Raw genomic sequence first — 20,512 nt, forward strand, 5'->3', positions numbered from 1 at the left:
GAGGTAAAGCTGGGACTGGCTTCCTCATAATCCTCTTTCACATACCATGAGGCACAACCCAAAGCTCAGTTCCCTCAGCCTCTCCTCACAGGGCTGGTGTTCCTGCTCCCTGAACAGCTTGCTAGTTCTCTGCTGAACTCACACACAACAACTAAGATCCCTCTGGTATTAGAAGGCCAAAAACTGGACACAGTGCTCTAGATGCCATTCAGTAAGTGCTGAATAGGGGCAAATAATCACTCCCATCTCCCAATCTGCTGCCAGTGGCCTTCTCAGCTGCCAGCGGCCTTCTCAGCTGCCAGCTCACAGTGGTTCATATTCATCTTGCTCTGGCAAGACCACCAAGGTCCTCTCAGCAAGCTCTCTGGCCAGGCCATCCTCAGGACATCATCACAAGACAATCTTCCTTCCCAAGAGCAAGGCTCTGCATTTATTCTTGCTGCATTTCCTATGGTCTGTGCCAGCTCCTCATGTCTGAAGTGATGCAAACAGTGGTTAAAATCCTCACATCATCCAAGCCTAGCTCAGGATTATAGAGAATGGGACAGCCCTGAATTTGACTTTTCAAATAAGCAAACATGCAAGCAAATAAGCACTCCATGCTTCTCTAAACATTTCTGAGTTTCATGATGTGGAGTTACCTGAATTTCTAGTACTATACATCAACAGAAACAGCAAAGACAAAAACATACACATCTCATTTAAATCACCTCTCTTGTAAATCTCATTTTCCCATAAAACTCTCTTGTTCTCTTCTCCTGCTGTTAAAAAAAAGTAGAAACATCCAGATGATTTTAATGGCACTAATATCCAGGTGTTTTTTCCTGACATTACATCCTTCCTTTTAGCATAACTTGCCCATGGCATTCAAAATACAGAAAATCAAAAGTCTACAAGCTTTTCATCCATCACATCTATCATCAGCACCTTCTGGCACATTAACACGGACAAGGTAACACGTTATCAGAACAAAAGATTACATACTTAAGGCTTTGGATATCACTTTTCCATTCCACTTCTTGATGAGCCAATATGGATTTCAAATCTTGAGTCTCTTCCGCTCTTAATTTTGATTCCTCCTTTTCACTTTCCAATCTTTTTACTTCTCTCCAGACCGCTGTATACCGATTTTTTTCATGCTCTATTATTTGTTCATATTTAAGAAGTATGTTTTGAATTTTCAGTAAAATAGCAGAACCTATTTTGAGACAGAAAAGACAAAGAGGAACATATACTATATTTTGGAGAAGACAAAATCACCACTCAGGCAAAGGAAAAGGAAACAAATAGGAAAAACAGCTGCTCTGTATACACACAGGGCAGTGACGAAGGGGGAGGTGTTATCTTAAATATAAATGAACCAAGATACCTAGGACTGCACACAAAGAAACCATGTTTTAGAAGAGAAACTTCTAATATCTGAGGAAAAACTGACTTTAGAACATACCTGTATGATCCACAGTAAGCTGTTCTAAGAGCAACACAGCCTCTTTGTAGGTGGATGTTGGCAATTTGACATCCTCTGATGTTGTTTCAGATGAGTGAGTTAAATCAAGGTCATCAGTTATATCCATTTGTATGCTGACCTACAAACAATACAGTATTTTCTGTATACAACTATGTAATATTACAGATGTATGAATAACTCATTATTTCATTCACAGTCCATATCTGATTGATCCATCAGAGTGATTAAAAGCTGATAAGATTGTTTATCAAGAAACTAATTTTACAGTACCTTGTTTTTTTCACTCGCATTTTTTGTTGCAGGTCTGGAAAACAGAAATATATTTCAGTTCTGTGATATGTATCTTGCATTAAGAACAATATCTAAAGTTGTTTTGAAAACCTAATTTCAGTAGGAATTAAAGCAAACTTTAATACAATAATTTTTTTCAGATTTAGGCAAATACCGGGAAAAAAATTATTGTTACTGGAAGATTATTTTTTTCACAAGATATTATGCAAATGGTTGAAATAACTGTTCACTCAAAGTGATAGGAATCATACAGCTACAGACATGGTGATATACAGTTATGTGCACTCCCTGTTTAATACTACAGGTGAAGTTCTCTTCAGTATTTAAACTCTTTCCCTTAGGGGTCAAAGAACTGTAATTTTTGATTTTCTAGTGTACTTAGGCTGACAGGAATGGAGTTAAATTTTTTTCAGAACAGCCCACACAATGCTGTGTGTTAGATTTCTGACCAAAACAGTGTTGACAACACACCAGTGCTTTAGATATTGCTAAACAGTGCCTGTACCCTGTCAACAATTTCTGTTTCTCATTTTGCCCCCTACAGTTAAGCTCAAGGTAGGCAAGAAGTCAAGAGCTGAAGAAAAAACATAAAAAGTAAAAAAACTCAAACCCTATGGTGCAGGTGATAAAATAGCAATTTTGCTCTTGTGTCTCTCCCTCCCCCTTTTTAAAAATACATTTTCACATATACACTGACCTTAAGCTAATTTTTCAGCACTTGTGCACATGGTCTTTATAATGAACTTGGCTAAGAAGTTCAAAGCACATTAAGCAAAAAAGATGTGTTTTGGAAAACAAAAAGCATCATGTCATATTGCCACATGAAGGAACAAAAACCACTGTGCACAGCATGTTTACAGAAATCTTACCTTTAGCTTTAGGTCAATTTTTATCATTAAGTAAATTTTAATTATAACATTCCTTTACTCAGTACCTTCCCTCTTCTTGAGATGCTTCACTGGACGTGCTATCATCTGGTACTCGAAAATTATTCCCACTGCAAGAGCTCATCTGCTGATAAGCCTTCTGCTTTGAAGTCTGTCCTTTATTTTTCTTTGCAACATCATGATTCAAAGGAAATTCACTACATTGAACAGAAAGAAAAAGAAATTACCAAGTGAGTAACTTTACAGAAAATATTTATTTGAAACAGACATACTTAAGATGATGTCCAGAAATAACTGAGATGAAAAATATCTCTGATAAAACACAGATATAACTCAAAGGATTGTTATTTAAAAATAATAAAACAATTAAAAAGAATTATTTAAAAAATCTTGCCCTAGGAATGAGGGGAGACTGTGGAACCTCAACTAGATTCAGGCAATATCTTACATCCACATTAGAGGAAGTATTAAAAACAGAGAATCCTTTGAAGGACAGACAGAAGAACACTCCCTAGTTCTGAAACTAAGGAGTGAATCTAAGAACTCCTTACTTCTTAGTTTTATGAAATCCTGCTTAGGATTTCATAAACATATCAATGGCTCCTTCAAACTTTTGAGATTCATTTGGTAATATCTTTTCCCTCTTCCTAAAAAAAAAATGTGTTTTTCTTAAATGTGAAGCAGTGGACCACTCAGTATTGCTTTCAGCATTAATGAAATTGCTTCAACTAGTAGAATATTAGAAAACCTAAAAGACTTGCGTAATCCTACAAATAAGAATTAGAGATCATGTCTTTAGTTTATACTTTCATTGGCATTTTAATAATTTCTGACCTCTCCTCAGGTAAAAAATTCTTGTTGACTTTTTCTTCTGTAGTGTTTTCATCCTCCATTTTCAAACAGCCTTTGTTCCTTAGTGTAAGCTTTTCTTTCATTTGCTGATTAGTAATGTTGCCTGGTTGTGTACTTAATTTATCATCATTTTCCTCTTTTGACATTGTCTGGGTATTGAAACATCTTTCTTTTCTTTTTTCCTTCTCAACCTACAAGAAGAAAGTTAAGTTTCAAGTATTAATCAGTATTTCCATAAAAGAGAAACACAGTATGCAAGATGGAATAATTCAGGGTTTACCTCTGAAAACATGTAAAATGAAAAAAAAAATAGACAAGTATTTTCACAAAAAATTAAATTACAAAGTGTATTGTCATTGAAAGTACTTCGAATTCGCTCAAGATTCTGTGATGTAACAGAAACACAGTCCTTAGAAAGAAAACAACAGTGTATCTTAAAACACGAACAACAAAAATGTAAAAGAATTACTGATGGATTAAAGAGTTAGAAGGACTGCACAATGTTAGTTATAAAAACAGAAATAAAAAAAATCAAATGAAAGTGTGCTTGGTTACTGCTTCCTCCACCAAGAGCAGGTAGGGTAGCAGGGAAGAAGATTCCAAACCCACAAGTAGAAACAACTCCACTCACAGCAAACAGGAATTTAAGTGAAGGGCAATGAAGACACACCATGCAGAAATCACAGCAAATGGAAAATTCAGTCAAGACCCTGTTCAGAAGCTATTTTTCATTCTTTGTTTCAGAATCAAAACTGATTTAATGTGTGCACTTCTTTTTGTCAATGAAGTAGTAACTTCGTAGACTGGAACTGAGTACCATGTACTGTTAAACTGGAACAACAGTGCGTTCTGTGTTTTCTGAAAAAGGGGGGAAAAGGGAACTCTCCACTGCTCTCTTTATTCAAAAGTATTGTATTTTCATTCAAACAGCTAATTTGCACAAAGCATCTTCATTTAATGATGAATAGCTGAAGTGAACAGGACCACTGATATGGAGAAAGACTAAAGAATAAGGAGTAGCTGGTGAACTACCTCTTTTTGCAGCTGTACCTTCTCTTTCTCCAAAGCCAGGAACACTGTTTGCAGCATTCCTATCTTACTCTTAAATCTTTCCATATCTTGTTTGAGTTCTTCATCAAGACTCCTTTCCAGCATGCCACACGATTCCTGAGCACTAGCAAAAAGACTTTCTGTTTCTCCTATATTACTGTTGATAAGGCAGTCCTTGGGAGCATCATCATTAAAACCAGAGTATTTCTTAAATTTCATTTCTGTTACAGAATGCGCATTATCATCACTTGTACAAACAGGTCTTATTTTAGGAAGACTATTAGAAATATCACCCAAAATACGTGATTTTAAGCTATGTCTCAGGGAACATGCAGGACCTTCCTCTGCATTTTTACTATTTCCATTATCATTCTCTTCTGTTTCCATACTGGGAAAACTTTCCATTTTCTTTTTCTCTCCTTCACTCTTCATTTCCTTCTTTCCTTTCTCTTCTTCATCTGTATTCCAGGTATCTTCTACATTTGTCTTTAAGCTATTTTGATCAGGAAGAACACCAATATCTGGAAATACAATTTCCATTTTGGGTACTTTACCACCTAGCCTGAGTTTAATATCTCCAAATTCACCTTGGCTTTCTAACTTATTACTTGATTCTGTCACAGGAGATGAAATAATATGAGAGTTTTTCAATTCTTCACCAAAGCCATCTTCTGATATTTTTTCCACAAGGCAAGCAGTTTCCCCAGCTTCATTTTCACCAAACAACTGCTTCAGCTCTGCTGTAATGTTTTTAAAATTTGTTTTCAGTTCCCTTTTCTCATTTTCAACCCACATTCTTTCATATCTTTCTTCCCAAGGTTTTAGATTTAACTCCTTGTCACCACTGTACGATTCCTCATTTTTTGTTAGGGCTTCCCGATGTGAAACTTCTGCTTTGTCAGTCTCATTTTCATGTGCTGTTTTTTCTATCAAGTTGGTAGTTTCGAAAATATATTTATCCTTAAGTGAACGGTACAGACAAAAAGATTACCGAGAAAAAGGAAGTTACAATTAATCTAGGTAATTTCCAGTGCAAATTCATCCTATCATGTAACAGAAATAAGAGCATCAATATTTTTGAAAGCAATTTTTTCAACAGAAATCAAGGGATACTAAATTAAAGGTTCACTTACCTTTTTCTTAAAAAGAAAGCCTTTTTTTCTTCAGAATTACTCACTACTAAGACTTACTAGAGACAACAGTTTTTCTAGGATCGGAGTTGTCTACACGAGGCTTATTTTTGTCCTTAGGCCTGCCTGCTTTCTGTAGCCAATGGCCTTTGTTAGAAAGCAATTATTTATTTTTTCATGTTTTACTGCTTTAATATAATTTTGCTTTGGAACTTCCCATGTTTCCTCACCTTCCTTCCTCCACTGTTCTACTGTTTGGCATTTTATAATCCCCTGCCAGCTAATACAGTGTTAATGAACACAACAACCTTTTTATTGTCCACCACATGGATAACTAGGTCTGTTTCTTCACACAAGATGCAGAAATGTTAAATTCCACTGCAAGTTCCAAAGAAAAGCATTTATTAGGGAAATCTGCCCATTCCTTCCCTCATCCCAAAAGTCAGGAACCCAAACTTATGTGAAAACCATACCATGCCTCACTCAGCTTGCCCTTATCTCCCTCATGTCCCTGACCCCACACCCTGCTCCTCAACACTTCTCAGTGCTTCCATCATGTGTCTCATTTCTCCCAACATGCTCCTTCCCCAAAAGCTTCCTAGTGCCTTCCATACAGGCCTGCAGCCTTAGTCCCAATGGGCTAAGACCATCCAACTCCTCTCTCTCATTAGCCAAGCCCTCCTCTCTCTGCAAAAATTCCTGCTTTCAGAAGGGGGAAGGAGCACCTCAGCCAGCTGCCATCTGTCCGTCCCAGCCTTTCCATTCCCAAAGTTTGCTGCCCAACCCCTACCATCTTCAAGCAGGCCTAAGTTCCATGCCCTGCCTGTTAATATTAAGCATGTCCCTCTTTCATTGTACCTGGGTGTGGGGTAGAAGTAATTTGCTCCACTGTCCCTGGAGGTGCTACGGAAGACTCCAGACCCCTCTATCCAGCCCTCTCCCTCTCCTGCTGTAGGCCCAACACAAACAGGATGCCTGCCTTATTCCTGTCTAAAATGTTCTCTAAAAGAAACCTTTTCAAACACTTCCTAACATGGCCAAACAAGCACATATTTTGCAGAGGCAGGGAAAGCACTGAGAAGGTCACAAAATTTAACTTTTTTTGTTTCTTCTTCTCTTGAAAAGTGGAAGACCAGTCATACTTAATAAAATAGATCAGCATACAGACAAACTTCCTTCTTTACTTGAATGTGCATTTTGCATAGGGAAAAAAAAGAATTTGACTACACTGTTTCTCAGCACCATGCCAAAGGAAGAACACTGAACAAAGTCTAAGCAAACCAGCTGGAAACAAATTAGTGTAACAGCAAGTATTCAATACAATGATCAGGACTTTTCCCCACCCTAAGAGGACTGCATCTCATTTTATTTCAGGCTGTTATACAACCTTTATCCACAGGATTCTCCAGAATTATTCATTGGCTGGTAAGTTTCCTTTACTTTACATGTGTATAATACAATTTTCTGATTCAGACTCTTATTTCAAAATCACTGGTGTTACGTACCCACACTCCATAGTTTTCAACGGCATCCTTATCTTCTTTTTCAGCTGCTGATGACATATGGAAAGTAGATCCTGAGTACTCACCTACAGTGAGAAAACTGTATTTTGATAACCAGAATGACCTAATACTACTTATTTATGTTTAGAGTGCATTTTAAATCACATTTATGAGAAAAATCTTAACATAAAATAATGCATCCTCTCTAATTTGTGACCTCTTAGAGAAAAAAATTACCATAAAACAGACTGAAGATGCATCTGTGTACATTGCTTTCTTACAAGGCATTTAAAGGAAATTTGCTGAAAATTGCTGTAAGTGGTCACAAATCAACCAATCCTATTTCTTAAAGGTGTATTATCTTGATCTCTGTCTTTGAAATGCTGCATGCCATACAGTAACTAGTTACATGGCTCCAGCAACTGTAATTTCTCTATCTGCATATACGCAATACACAAAAAATCATGAAAAAAAAATCCAGCTTTGATTTTAAGGCCCCAGCTTTACTCCATGCATGAAACAAATCTGTCTCCAGACATTGTTCTGGATTCAGTATTTCAACTTATCTACCTTATCTGCTGCCTTATCTTTTGCAGAAGACACAGATGGGAACTGAAAGACAAACTTGTGTAACGCTGAGAAACAATCCATGATCTTAACACTTCACTCATACTGTTGAAAAACGGATTCCACTCTTCCCTCTCAGAATTTCTATATATAACATGGGCATACCACAAACTTCTCAGATGCATTCACTCAGCCTGGCAGCCTACTCTGAATCTCTGTTTCACCAGAGAATTGGACTCCAGATAATCCCAAGTACAATCTAGAAGCAGCACCTCACTGTCACTGTTCTTGTGGAAGGCACATTGTACACTTTCAAGTGACAAGTTTTCAGAAAGAAACAAGTCTTAGCAACTCAAGTGAGGCATCTAAAAACTAGAGATGGAGGCTTTTCACCATTAGCACTCTGCACCTCCTGTCTTGCTCCATAATGCCATGGATTCTACACAATAGCCCTTCTATACACAAAGTTTCACGGCTAAAGAGGAACACAATATCCTTCCAACAAGAAAAGTAAGATTGAGAAAAATAGGCAGGTAGCATCATAAAAAATACAAAAGGCTCCAGCCAACAGTAGAAACAGACAGATGTGGTGGTGGTTGAGGAACATTTGTAGGTAGCACCACAGAAATTACTGCAGAGTGCATCCTAAGTTATCCCTACCAAGACTGCTGTAATCAAACCCAAACTCCTATTTAGTCTTCCTCATCAGAGAAGTTTTCAACAGCAGCTATGTTAAGTTTGAAGTTTCAGTTTTCAAGTAAGGTTTTAGGATCTTTGGAGCCCACAAGATCTATTTAACATAGTGCTTAATCAATCTTGAAATTTCTGTGTAACCAGCAGAGAATAAGGGAAAAGGCAGGAAAGACACAAGGCAACAATATTCTTTCATCTTGAGGACTGTCTGAAAAGGGGAGAAGACAACTTGTATGCTGGAGGAAGCCAACATCATGGAAGGGTAGACTACAGGAGGGAACAAACATGTATAGGTGCATATTTCAATAGTCTTTCTGTTTCCAGGACACCTTGTTAGAACCGTTAATTTAAAATTAGGGAAAGATTTGCAATGACAATGTGCCTGTCCATGAAAGAACATGAAAAAGAGACGATCATGAATACCTTCAATATCCTCAACATCTTCTAAATCAAATTCCTGCAATAGATCTGCAAAACATAAAGCAGATGCCTTATTAAATACTCCTAAAAGATTATGAAGCTAAACCCAGAACGACTTAAGGCAAGTATTACCTGATTTCTGCTGCCTATTTTTAGGAGACGTTTCATTCATTTCCAAAGCAGATATGGGAGTCTTCAGCTATGAAAGAAAATTCAGTGATAAAACACCAAATTCAAAGTGAGTACAAACTATTTAATGAGAAACATAAGTAGTCAGTCTGACATGAACAAGTACTTACCTGTGAATTACTGGGTTTCTCCAAGAAGCCTGGAAGTAAAAAATATTTTGGGAAATGTTATTTTTTTAAATTGTGGGTACCTTTTACTCCATTCAACATCAGCAGTTTCTACAACTAAGTATTAGTCACAACCATTATTTCATCAAGAGAACAATACTGAACATTCCATTCACCTCATCATGCAGCATGTGTCTTAGTACACAAGAAAAGAACAATGCATACTTCCCACCATGCGCCTTGGATTTAAAAAATAATTATCACAGAACTAGAACAATACAGGTGAAGCATTAAGGTCATGCTTGTTAACAGAGCAAGACTATTTATTAATAGAAAAATAGAAAAGAATATTTATTCCTTTTGAGGAGCTGAAGGATTATTTCAAAAGCCAAAGCTGGTCTGCTGCAATGAATGATCATATAACAGCATTATGACTGTGATTATTCTATAAGTGCTTAGTACTGAAGAGCATTTTCCTTTCCATTGATGGGACTAAGAAAGCATGGGTACAGACACAGAAACCTCATAGATGTCTAACAAGGTAGAATCAAGGCAGTGTTCATCAAATTGTTGTGGTTTAGCTTGCAGGGAACAACAGAAAAAAATGTTGTTTGGCTTTAATCTACATCTGTAACATAGTTCCAAATATTTTTTTTAAATTTTGTCCAAAGTTAAATCATTTCCAAACCCATACCTATATTTCTCAAATCTTCTACTTAAGTCATCTTACACTTTGAGTTCGCTCAATAAATAAGGATATGAAAGAATACTTAAAATTATTAAGAATGGCTCCATGGCAAAAATGTTGTATTTAAATATTTTTTTTTAATATTTTATATAAAAAATAACCCAAACCAACATTACAAAACCAAACAGCATTCAATTTCAGTAAACCTGGTGGTCCAGCAGTGTGGAAAGACCTTAAAAATACTACCACAAACTACTTTTACCATCTTTTCATACTGATCCTAAACTTGTCTTAGTAGAATTCTTGTCTAAGCAGAATTCCATGACAAATAGTTAACAACTACATTTGAAGCTCCTGGAAGCTTGTAAAGTTTTGCTCAAGATGCTCAAGAGACAGTGTCACAAACTACAGGCAGAAATCCTCAGCAAAAACCTCTGTACTTGGAGTCAAAGCACAACATAAAGCTATCCACATGCTATCAAAGGTTAAACTAGGGGGGATGAAAATGCTAAGCCAGATTATAGCTGTCTTCTGCTGCATTATCATATAAGAATGTTAAATGTTGAAAAAGGTCAGTCCTAATAGACATATACTGTCATCACTATGAAACAAGAACCTGAACCAAGGAAACTAGATACTCATTTGAAGAACAGAAATAATACAGAGAACTTCCTTTACAAAGTGGCCAGCAAGTGCTGTCATTACTGGTGTTAATTAACAAACAGTAAGAACTTCATTGGTGTGCTTTGCACTCGCACTGTGACAGCATTTCTAAGACAGACACTGACAAAAACTTACTTTAGCCTATAAATGCTTACAGACAAACATTAGCCCACCAGGAAGTTACCATTGTCACTTTCCCCTGACACAATCTGGGAGTGTGCTCCATGTCTCTCTGCAGCTGGGAGCAGCACACCACATGATATTTTTCTTGGCACTTCAGAATCTGCCTGTGTAACCTAAAACACATGAATGAGAATTGGTACAAATGCATTTCAACTCATTTCTATACAAAAAACAATTTATGTAGCATGGTATCAAGTATATTCTAGATACAAAAGCATTTTTAAGGCCCTTTGCAAGAATTAATCAAAACACAGTATATTGGAAAATCACACCATTTGTGTTTGTTTTCAGATCTTAGGCAAAAACTTCACACCAATATTCTGCCATGCTGACAAATCTTGACAAACTGGACAACTACAGAAGAATTAACATGGTAACTCAAGACACAGGTTGTGAACCAACATCTGCATGTCTGCAGTGGTCCAACATTTGTTCTTATCTGACATTCAAGTTGGTACTGACATGCCCTAGGCATACATCCTGCAGTAGTGAATGAACACAGTGCTGCTCCCAATTACAAGAGCCATTTGGGCTGAACAAAGATTAGCAAGGCAGAGCTTACAACTACCTTAAAACTAACAACATTTTAGCCTTGTATTTTTAAGGGGTAGGAAGAGTTCTCTTTCTCTCACAAGAACAAGAGGAACTTAGCGGCAGACCTTCCTCATTGCCACAGACAAAAAGAATGAAAAAGGCAAACAAGGCCAGCATGTGCAGTGTCTCTGTTGAACATGACTTTAAAGAGGGCCAGAGACCCCCCAAGGGCAGCAGCTAACCAGGTCAGCAGACTAGGGCTGTATGGTGAAAAAGCAACAATCCTGTCAGCCTCTCTGAAAAGGTCAGAATATTTTAAGCAGCAAGGAATTTCACTGTTTCAGTACTATACTAGAAACCAAACTCAACGGCCATTTGCAGAGGCCCAAGCCATTAGCTCAACCTAACTTCATCCCAGTCCTAAACGAACAGCTGGCCTAGAGAGGAAGTATTTCAAGGGCTCCCAGTTACAAACATGGGAAAAGGAAGAAAAGAGGAAATAAGCCTTATCAACAGTAGTGTCCAAATCAAAAGGAAGCTCTCAAGTGATTCTGGATCTTACTACTACTTCCTGCAGTGGAAACCCTTGTGTCCTTCACAAAAAAGTACCTCAGAATCCCAGGGAGATTCAGCATCTTCTTCCTCTTGCTCGGCTCCCACCGCTGGAAGGATACCTGAAAATAAGGTAAGAAGATTAAGGTAATAAGGTAAGAACCTTGAGTGTTTGTACATCCAAAGATGCAGGTTGCATTGATGAAAACAAATAAAGAAGCAAGTTTTATTCATGTGTTTCTTCCCACCCAGACACATCATGTTATCTCCTTTATACTTCCAACTGCTTTTGCCCTCTTTCTATCGGAAGATGGCTATGCACAATAGCTGATAAAGCTACAGGTAATATTGAACACGCTTGGCTATCATTCAGGAAGATACTCCAGTGTTCTGCAGTTCTGTTACAGACAGAGTCAAGGTTTCTCCAGCCAACAGCTCCAAAATTTGGCATTTACTATCACTTTCCACTATACAGGGGGTACCATAGAAACATTATCCAAAATCTCCTCACACTAACATCCACAAAGTCACCAAGAAACAATGCTCTCTTTGTGCTACTAGGAAAGCTCTTCCCTGACAAAATTGTTAACCAGCCCCTCCCCAGAAGCTAAACCCCTAAGCATGGCCATTTAAAAATATAGGCTCACACCTCAAACACTTAACCCAAACACTCAAAAGCCATTTCCGTCTTGGGGGAGAGGGTTAAAATTCAAACCTCTTCTCTACCACACAATTTTAAGGTTCAGTCTCAGGGAATTCCTAGACAGATTTTACTATTGTGTTTCTATTTTAAGCTATGTCAGCGAAGTATTAAAGTGCTCTACTCTCACTAGGCTGGTAATGTTTTCAAGCACCCACATGTGGTGCTGAAGAGACCTTCTACATTTTAAAACTGGACAAGGTGAGATACTGGAACAGCTTTCTCTCTCTCAGCTTGACCCAAATCCTTCCCTGGCCTCAGCCAAGAGCAATCAGAGCCTTTCAATGTGACAGTACTCATGATAAAAGGGAATACCGTTGTCACTCAAGACACGCTAGTCCTCCTTCTCTTTTTCATCTGTGCATTTTGTTCAGATCACTTTGAGGAGAACACAGCAACGAATTAAGAATGGCACTTACTTCATATCACATTGCTTGATATACAATGCTACAATTTCAGTTCTTTAAGAATGAATGAAAAGCAACACAACCTGCTTTCCTTCTCTGCCAATGCCCACTAAGACTCAGAAGCAAGAGAAAATTTTGCTATCATAGGAGCTATCATACCAATCACCGTTTCAGTTAATTTTCTATGCATTAATATTTGTAGAGGAAGAACTTGGGTCAGGATTTACAAAGTAATTTGTCTCACCAGAATTGTCCTTTGAAGCTTTGTGGACTTCATGCCTATCATTACAAACAGAATTTTTCACATCCTCAGCAGCTGTAGCCTGTAACTTTTTGCCAGCACCCTCCTCTTCTTCTTTGTGTTTAGATGATTCTTCCTAAAAGAGATCAACCAGAACAGCTGAAAAGAACAAATCAAATAAACATCATCTTTGCTGTTCCTCTATAAGCAGTTCCTCTTGTCAGTCTAACTTTAGCTTCATTTAAGTTACAACATTCCAGAGCATACTTCTTTTTTTCCTCTACTTTGCTCCACAGAAAATAATTAGTTTCCTGCTCTCAAGCTCATGCAAAATTCTTTTTGTTTCCTCACTTTCAGCTATCACACCATGAATTTTCATAAATGGTAGTAAAACTTCACGGATAAAAACTGTAACATAGAACTGAGAAAAATCTAACCAATTTGAGAGTCAACTATTCTTTTTCCATACTATAATATATTACCATATCGTAGCAAAGAAACTTTTGACTCCAAATAAGACACTAACATCAAAAACGCATGATCAAACGATGGACATATGTGAAAAATAAGTACTAAGAGAAATCCAGTTTACTATGTGTTTCTTACCTATCTGACCCTGAGAAAATGCCCTTGTGATTGACTCATCCTTATATACTTACTTCGGTGCTTGAATGGAATGCTGCTCTCCAATTTTCTTCTTGCTTATTTAAGTGCAAGTTTTCACTTTCTTGTTTCAATAGTTTACAGACTTTATCATCTACTCCTTCATACTCCTCTTCTTCAGTATCTTCATCATCCACATGTTCAAGTATGACAGAGGCTGGTTTTCCACCTTCAGGTCCTGGAGTTTTTTCTGCTAACCAAGAATTACTGCTACTTTCAAAGCCATCACTGATATTTGACTTTTTCTCCTTAACACCAGAACTATCTAAGAGAGGCTGAGGTATCTCTTTTTTCCAGTCTGTCATTTCAGAGTCTGAAAAACAGGAGTTAGCATTTCTGTGAAACTTCTCCTCAATCATGCTTTTCCTGTTCCAGCTTTCTTGCATATCTTGCAGATTATTTAGATTTTGAAAGACAGCTTGTTTTGGTACTAACTTGCATGATATTTCATTATTCATTATCTTTGGAGACACTGTCATTTTATTTTCTTGAGATCTTTCACTAGACCCAGCTATGAAAGACACCGGAGTATCAACAGATTCCTCCATGTTTTCATCATGATCTTTACTTATTTCATCATCATCACAGACATCTCCAGTTCCACATTGAGCATCCCCTTCATACTTTGTTTTACTGAAATACTTTAATTGCTGATTAATTTCTCCTTTAGGTTCTGTTTTCTCCTCTTCCAGTATTTCATTAGATTGAGTTTCTTCATCTTCCAGTTCTTCCTCCTCCTTTTCATCTTCAGTAAAATCTTCATCATCCTCCTCCTCCTCCTCTTCCTCCTCATAATCTTCATCACCATCTCCACTGTCCTTTTCATCCTCCTCTTCTTCCTCCTCCCCCTCCTCCTCCTCCAATTCTTCATCAGGGTTGCTCACAGCTGGGACATCTTGATTAAACAGATCTTCACTGTCTCCTTTGTTCACATTTGCACCTGATGGGGTTCTTTGTTTGAGACTTTTCTGTGGTGACTTAGGACTTTCAATTCTAGAACCATCATCTTAAAGTACAAAAAAAAGAAAAATGCATGTGAACAGAAGGACTTGAGTAAACAGTAACAGGCATGTTATCAGATTAATGTACAAGAGAGGAGCCATTTGGGAATGTCTCAAAATGGAGAGGTGAGGTTGGGCAGGATGAAGGATGAAACTGATGAAGGAAAATGGCTTAAGAGAGGACTAATAACTTCATTTTAATGACTTATTTTATTCTGAATTAAGTGCTGTGTTTACAAAATGCTGCATTTCTCACTTCCTATTTAAAAATAAAACCCCAAACCAACCACAAAACCTACTTAGCAAGTATACTTTATATATACTTTATAAATATATATAGTTATATATATATCTATACTTTATATATATAAAGTATATATCCTCCATATATATTTATATATATAGTATATCATGCAACCTTTTGCAAATAACTTACTGTTTTTCTTGAACTGCTGTGAAGCATTCATTAACAGTGTCAGGTTTGGCTTCTGCAGCTTCTGTAAATAAAGATTTATTTAAGAAATTTTTTTAACAGTAACAACAACAAATCCTTTGTTCACATCAAATCTTGAACAGTAAATATATTCAGACTGCCCTTACGATAGTGTTGGCTCCATCCTATACCTTTAACTATACAAACACTCCTCTCATATCCAATTCAGTAAGTCTTTCACACTGTGCAGGCATCCTTCTGCAAATTGTTTCCAAAAATGTTTGCGTGCATAATCATTCTAAAAATCTGTTTCTAATATCTACAATAATTAAGTAAAATTCAATTATATTTAAAAGCGCATTTTCAGGATGCTTACTTGCAAGTGTGCACAAGGTAAGTAACTATTAAGATCCTCATACTTAATGCATAAATTAGATTCTGCAAGTACAGTTAAAAAATACCCCTAAATTTCAAAATCATGGCAGAAAAATGTATCATTTCTATTTAAATCAGTGCAAGGAAATGAAATCAAATTTCGTGAACATGCTCACATCTCCAGCATTAGAGTGGGTTGAACTAATACACTCAGGCTCTAGATCACTGCACAATGCCAGTGCAACAGAGTTGGTGCTCCAGACATCACTCTGAAGTGATAATTCTACAGATCATTAGTAAAAACAGCAGGCATGAGAGCTTGTAACTAACAAGAGTACTACCCGAGCATTCAAAAACAGAGGAAAAACAGGCAGTGAGATCACATGCAAGTACTGAATGTCATCTTATATAAGAAAATTATATAAGATAATGATAAATGACGTAAGAAAATGATCCATTTGAGTAACTCATCTGTTCATTGAGCACTCTTGAGGAACCTTCTGAGGAAAGGAGAAATAAGTGATGAAGGATTTTTGTAGATCTTGATAAATAAATGTCCTTTATCACTTAGGAATCTAACCCCAAATTTACAGAAAACAATAATAATGATTGAAGAAGAACAGGATAGGCTATAATAACTTACAAATTTTTGAAGTCTGCAAATCTGACTTATATGAACAAAAAAAACCCAAAAACTATGTGGTTATCTTGTCACCTACTGCTTTTTGGCTCCAGATTATAAATCTACTGCATACTCTGTTACAGCTACAGATTGTTTAGGAAAAACTCACAGCACAAGGAAGGCTGGCTGGCCAGAGATTGCTTTAAAGAGAAAACAACATTGGCTGGAGCTGCAGATTCTTTCAGTGCCAAAGAAAATTTGCCTGCACACCCCTTATTTTTACAGGATATTTTTCCTGTAAATGCACATACCTTGGGGGTAAAATCAAGCTCCTCTTCCTCAGAGGTATGCCAACTGTCATCACTCCCCTCTTTCTCAGAGCTTCTTTAAAAGCAAAGCAAAATGAGTATTGTGTCTCTCAAGTCATTCTTCAGGTAAGTGTTATGTATTTTTAAAGTCTCACCTTATTGAGTCTCCTTGGGAAAAGTCATCTATTGCTGTTCAAAGATTAATTGACATGTTGAAATTAAATTTAGCATGCTAAGAATTAACCATTTAAAAATTAAACATTTAAAATGGACAATTCTACACATCATAATAGAATGATACTCTGCGTAGTAAATTCACTACAAGTGGCATAAATGACTTAATTTCCAAATCAGTACTGCATCTTCAAACAACACTGAATTAAAAAAAAAAAAAAGGAAATAAAAAGACTAGTGCTGTCTTTCTTTTGGACTCTTATACCTAGAAGTTTAAAAAACATAGAAACACACCTAAACTAAAATAAATAAATAAATAAAGTATAATATTAACATCCTACATTAGTAAACAATTAACAAAATGGTGGTGGTTTAGCAAGACATTAAGAACTTCCTAAGTATTCATCTTACACACAAGTACACATCACATGCAGAGATTTATTATTTTTTGCAGCATTGTAACATTACGCTAGATATTACACTATCTGCTGCTCTACCCAATTACAGATTATTTTGCAAAGGTAATGAAAATCAAAAAGCAATCAAGCTCTAAAGTTCAAGTAGAAGGATCACCAACAGTTCTGTACACTGCATCAAAAAGGGCATTCAACAAACAAAAGTGGCAATCCCAGGGCATTCTATAGCACACTCCAAGCTTTCATCAGTGTTACAAATGTGACTTGCACATAGGATAATACGATAAATCAGGTCAGAAGGAACCTCAGGAAGTCTCTTAGCTAGCCTTCTCAAAGCGGGTTCAGTTATGAGGTCAGATAAGGTTGTTCAGGGCTTTATCCAGTCTGGTCTTAAACACCTCCAAGGAGGGAGACTGTACAACCTCTCTGTTTCACTGTTCCCACATCCAATTAGAAACTATTTTGTTGCCACTTATGCCTCTTATATCTCCACCTCCTGTCATGTACCACGGGGAAGCACCTGGCTTTGTCTTCTCACATGTACCAGAAGCTGCTGCTAGGTCCCCTGAAAATTCACTTCTCTAGGCTGAAAAATCCCAGTTTCCTCAACCTGTCCTCGAAGGGCAAATATTCTTGTCCCTGATCAATCTGATGGACTTCTACTGAACTTGTGCACTGCTGAAAGACAAATCTCTCTTGCACTGGAGGCTCAAATTACACCCACAGCACTGGACACAATCCAGAGAGTGCAAAGTAGAGGTGGATAATCACTTTCCTCAATCTCTTGGCTATGCTGCTCTTAATACAACTCAGGACACTGTTGCCAGGGCACCCTGCTGCTGGCTTATTCTCAGCTCACTTTGCCAAGACCCGTCAGGCTTTCTCAGCAAGGCATCTCTCCTGCCAGGCAGTGCCAGCATGCTTTGTAGCAAGGGGTTGTACCTTTCTGTGTGCAAACTTTGCACTTGCCCTGGCTGAATTTTGCTAGGCAGGCCTGACAGTTCATTTACACATCCTGTCAGAGTAAATGCCTCTGAATGCCAGCACTGCCCTGAAGTGCATCTACTGATCCTCCCAACTTAGGGCTATTTGCAATCTTGAAGGGAGTGTACTCTAGCACATCACTGATCTACTAAAGAAACCTGAACTCTAGGACTCCAGCTTCAAGAGTGCTAGAACCTCTCAACTACCAGCAACTAAGATGAAATAAAGGGCTCTTCAATTGCCAAAATAGAAGGGGAAAACAAACACAATTTCCACATAGCTATTTCAGCATTACTCAAGTTCTTGGTAACTAATTTTTGTTAGCTATCATAACAACCAATCCAAGGTCTTTGGTAGAATCCTTAAAGGGAAAAGAAAAGAAAGACATATCATGCCTGAAGACATCTCTGCTAGCATGAAACACAAAAAAGCATGGAAATTTTGTCTGTTCTAAACACAGGGTACATGTGGGAATTTTGATGAGTACATCTCCTGACCTGGGCTTTTGGACAATGAAATACAGTGCGCACGTCATGTAGAGAAAACCTAGAAGCTGAAACAAGGACAAGCTAACAAGTAAAATACCAACACAGTCTCTAATTTTTACTGTTTCCTATTACAAACACACAATATTTAAACCACATTATATAGTTGTACATGCAACAGTTTCCTGTTAACTCAATCAGTACCAGCAGCCTAACCTACCTGCTGATGTCCCAAGGTGAATAAAAATATTTCCACCAGTGTGGAGCAGTCAGTTATCACTCTTGATGGGTGACTTCAGTTATATTTTCAATTAGTACAGTTAATCAAAAGAGCTGAGTCAGTTTTATGAAATTTTGCTTCCAATGAATAGACTGGGTCAGTTGGGTAGAGCATAGTGCTAATAATACCAAGTTTGTGGGTTCAATCCCTGTAAGGGCCATTCACTTAAGAGCTGGACTTGATGATCTTTGTGTGTCCCTTTTAACTCCAAATATTGTGTCATTCTGTGAATAGTAACTTTAAGCAATGATCAAGACCAGGTCACATTGTCCTTTAGAAGGCAAGAGGGAAAGTTCATGAGCTACCTTTCAGACAGAACTCTGAAATGAGATCTAGAAGAGCAGTCTCTGGGGATTGCTTGTTTCTACTTTAATTCAAGCCCATTTCTATTTCAGAGTAACAGAAGGGCTTATTTAAAAATAAAATTATTTACTATCACCAGTGACACAAAGCAAACGCCAAATTCAAAAGAACCAAGGCAAAACATGCAAACAAACAAAAATCACGCAAAGCCTGCTCTCAAATGTAGTTCATAAAACCAGTACCATCAAAATAGGGACCTCTAGGATAATAAACATTATAGATGTGTTGATATTTGTATACTTTACAACATATTTCATATTTTTAAATGCTACTGTATAAAATACCTTTCCTTGATTTTCCTGTTCTTGATGTCTGGTTAGGAGACTGTTGCATTCCTATATCCATTTAGGAAAAGGCATGGAAAGGACAGATGGAACAATGACATCAGAATAAACTGGAATTTCCAAAGACTTGGAGAACACAAGCAGTACATCAAAACAGCTACAGAAATGGCGGAACATACTGCGACTATCAGCCTATTCTACAGTTAGAAGTGCTGGAAACTGTAATAAATTCACTGTTTATCACAGAAACAACCCAACCACAATCTACAGAACTCAGCTCTCAAGGGACAATGTCAAACAGTAACTTAATGTACTCGCTCCATGTAAAACAGCCATATTTCAGTATTTTGAAACAGTGAAACAGATGAACAGAAATATACTCTCCTGACAATTCTGTATTTCCCTCAACTTGACTATTCCTTGTCTAGCAGAGATGCAAATTAAATTCCTTCATGACTGTAGAGTGCTTTACACATACAGCACACAAAATTCCTTATTCTAAGCATCTCAAAAATCCGTATGTGTCAAGAACCAAATGTTGGAGACTATCCAGAAGTTGCAAGGAAATCTTGGCTCCCTGTACTCAGACCAGCATGCAACTTTGAGACATTATGTTATTTACACTCACTCAAGTTACAGTTTTAGCATGTTTGTTACCCTTCACTAAAAAAGAAACCCAGTAACTTGTTGCCTCAAGCCAGCTCATCTTAAAAGTTGTGTCGGTGCCTGATACAAAGACAGGTCACCTCTACCTCAGTTTGAAGAGTCATTTGAGTTTGAAGAGTTCATTTGACCATGCTGCACCACTCATACAAAAGCTATGCCACCAGCCAGAACACAGACACGAGAGGGCAGCATGTTCCCCCAGGGCTATAGAGCAGGCCACAGTGACTGAAAAGGGTGCATTGACTGGTGTATCGTGCAGATGTGCTTGTGTGTGTACATGTCTCTGTGCTGTGGAACACAAGTTCAGAATATAAATCACTATGCATCTGCTCTA

The 20,512-nt window shown here is 37.4% G+C and overlaps 1 protein-coding gene across 1 annotated transcript in view; it reads right to left on the reverse strand.

Moving 5' to 3' along the window:
* Positions 1 to 20,512, reverse strand: part of LOC131593035 (ankyrin repeat domain-containing protein 26-like) — a 49,891-nt gene that overhangs the window by 22,944 nt on the left and 6,435 nt on the right. Inside the window, exons 7-24 of the mRNA XM_058865200.1 lie at positions 19,513 to 19,563; positions 16,682 to 16,715; positions 16,530 to 16,602; positions 15,225 to 15,285; positions 13,784 to 14,793; positions 13,128 to 13,260; positions 11,834 to 11,898; positions 10,692 to 10,803; positions 9,160 to 9,188; positions 8,993 to 9,059; positions 8,864 to 8,908; positions 7,184 to 7,266; positions 4,531 to 5,508; positions 3,481 to 3,689; positions 2,694 to 2,843; positions 1,739 to 1,772; positions 1,448 to 1,586; positions 985 to 1,198 (exon numbers count right to left, since the gene is read on the reverse strand). Coding sequence (XP_058721183.1) covers positions 985 to 1,198; positions 1,448 to 1,586; positions 1,739 to 1,772; positions 2,694 to 2,843; positions 3,481 to 3,689; positions 4,531 to 5,508; positions 7,184 to 7,266; positions 8,864 to 8,908; positions 8,993 to 9,059; positions 9,160 to 9,188; positions 10,692 to 10,803; positions 11,834 to 11,898; positions 13,128 to 13,260; positions 13,784 to 14,793; positions 15,225 to 15,285; positions 16,530 to 16,602; positions 16,682 to 16,715; positions 19,513 to 19,563 — 3,487 coding nt within the window. The remainder of the gene's footprint in view (positions 1 to 984; positions 1,199 to 1,447; positions 1,587 to 1,738; positions 1,773 to 2,693; positions 2,844 to 3,480; positions 3,690 to 4,530; positions 5,509 to 7,183; positions 7,267 to 8,863; positions 8,909 to 8,992; positions 9,060 to 9,159; positions 9,189 to 10,691; positions 10,804 to 11,833; positions 11,899 to 13,127; positions 13,261 to 13,783; positions 14,794 to 15,224; positions 15,286 to 16,529; positions 16,603 to 16,681; positions 16,716 to 19,512; positions 19,564 to 20,512) is intronic.

The sequence above is a fragment of the Poecile atricapillus genome, chromosome Z (genome assembly GCF_030490865.1).
Source record: "Poecile atricapillus isolate bPoeAtr1 chromosome Z, bPoeAtr1.hap1, whole genome shotgun sequence".
In the NCBI taxonomy this organism is placed as follows: domain Eukaryota; kingdom Metazoa; phylum Chordata; class Aves; order Passeriformes; family Paridae; genus Poecile; species Poecile atricapillus.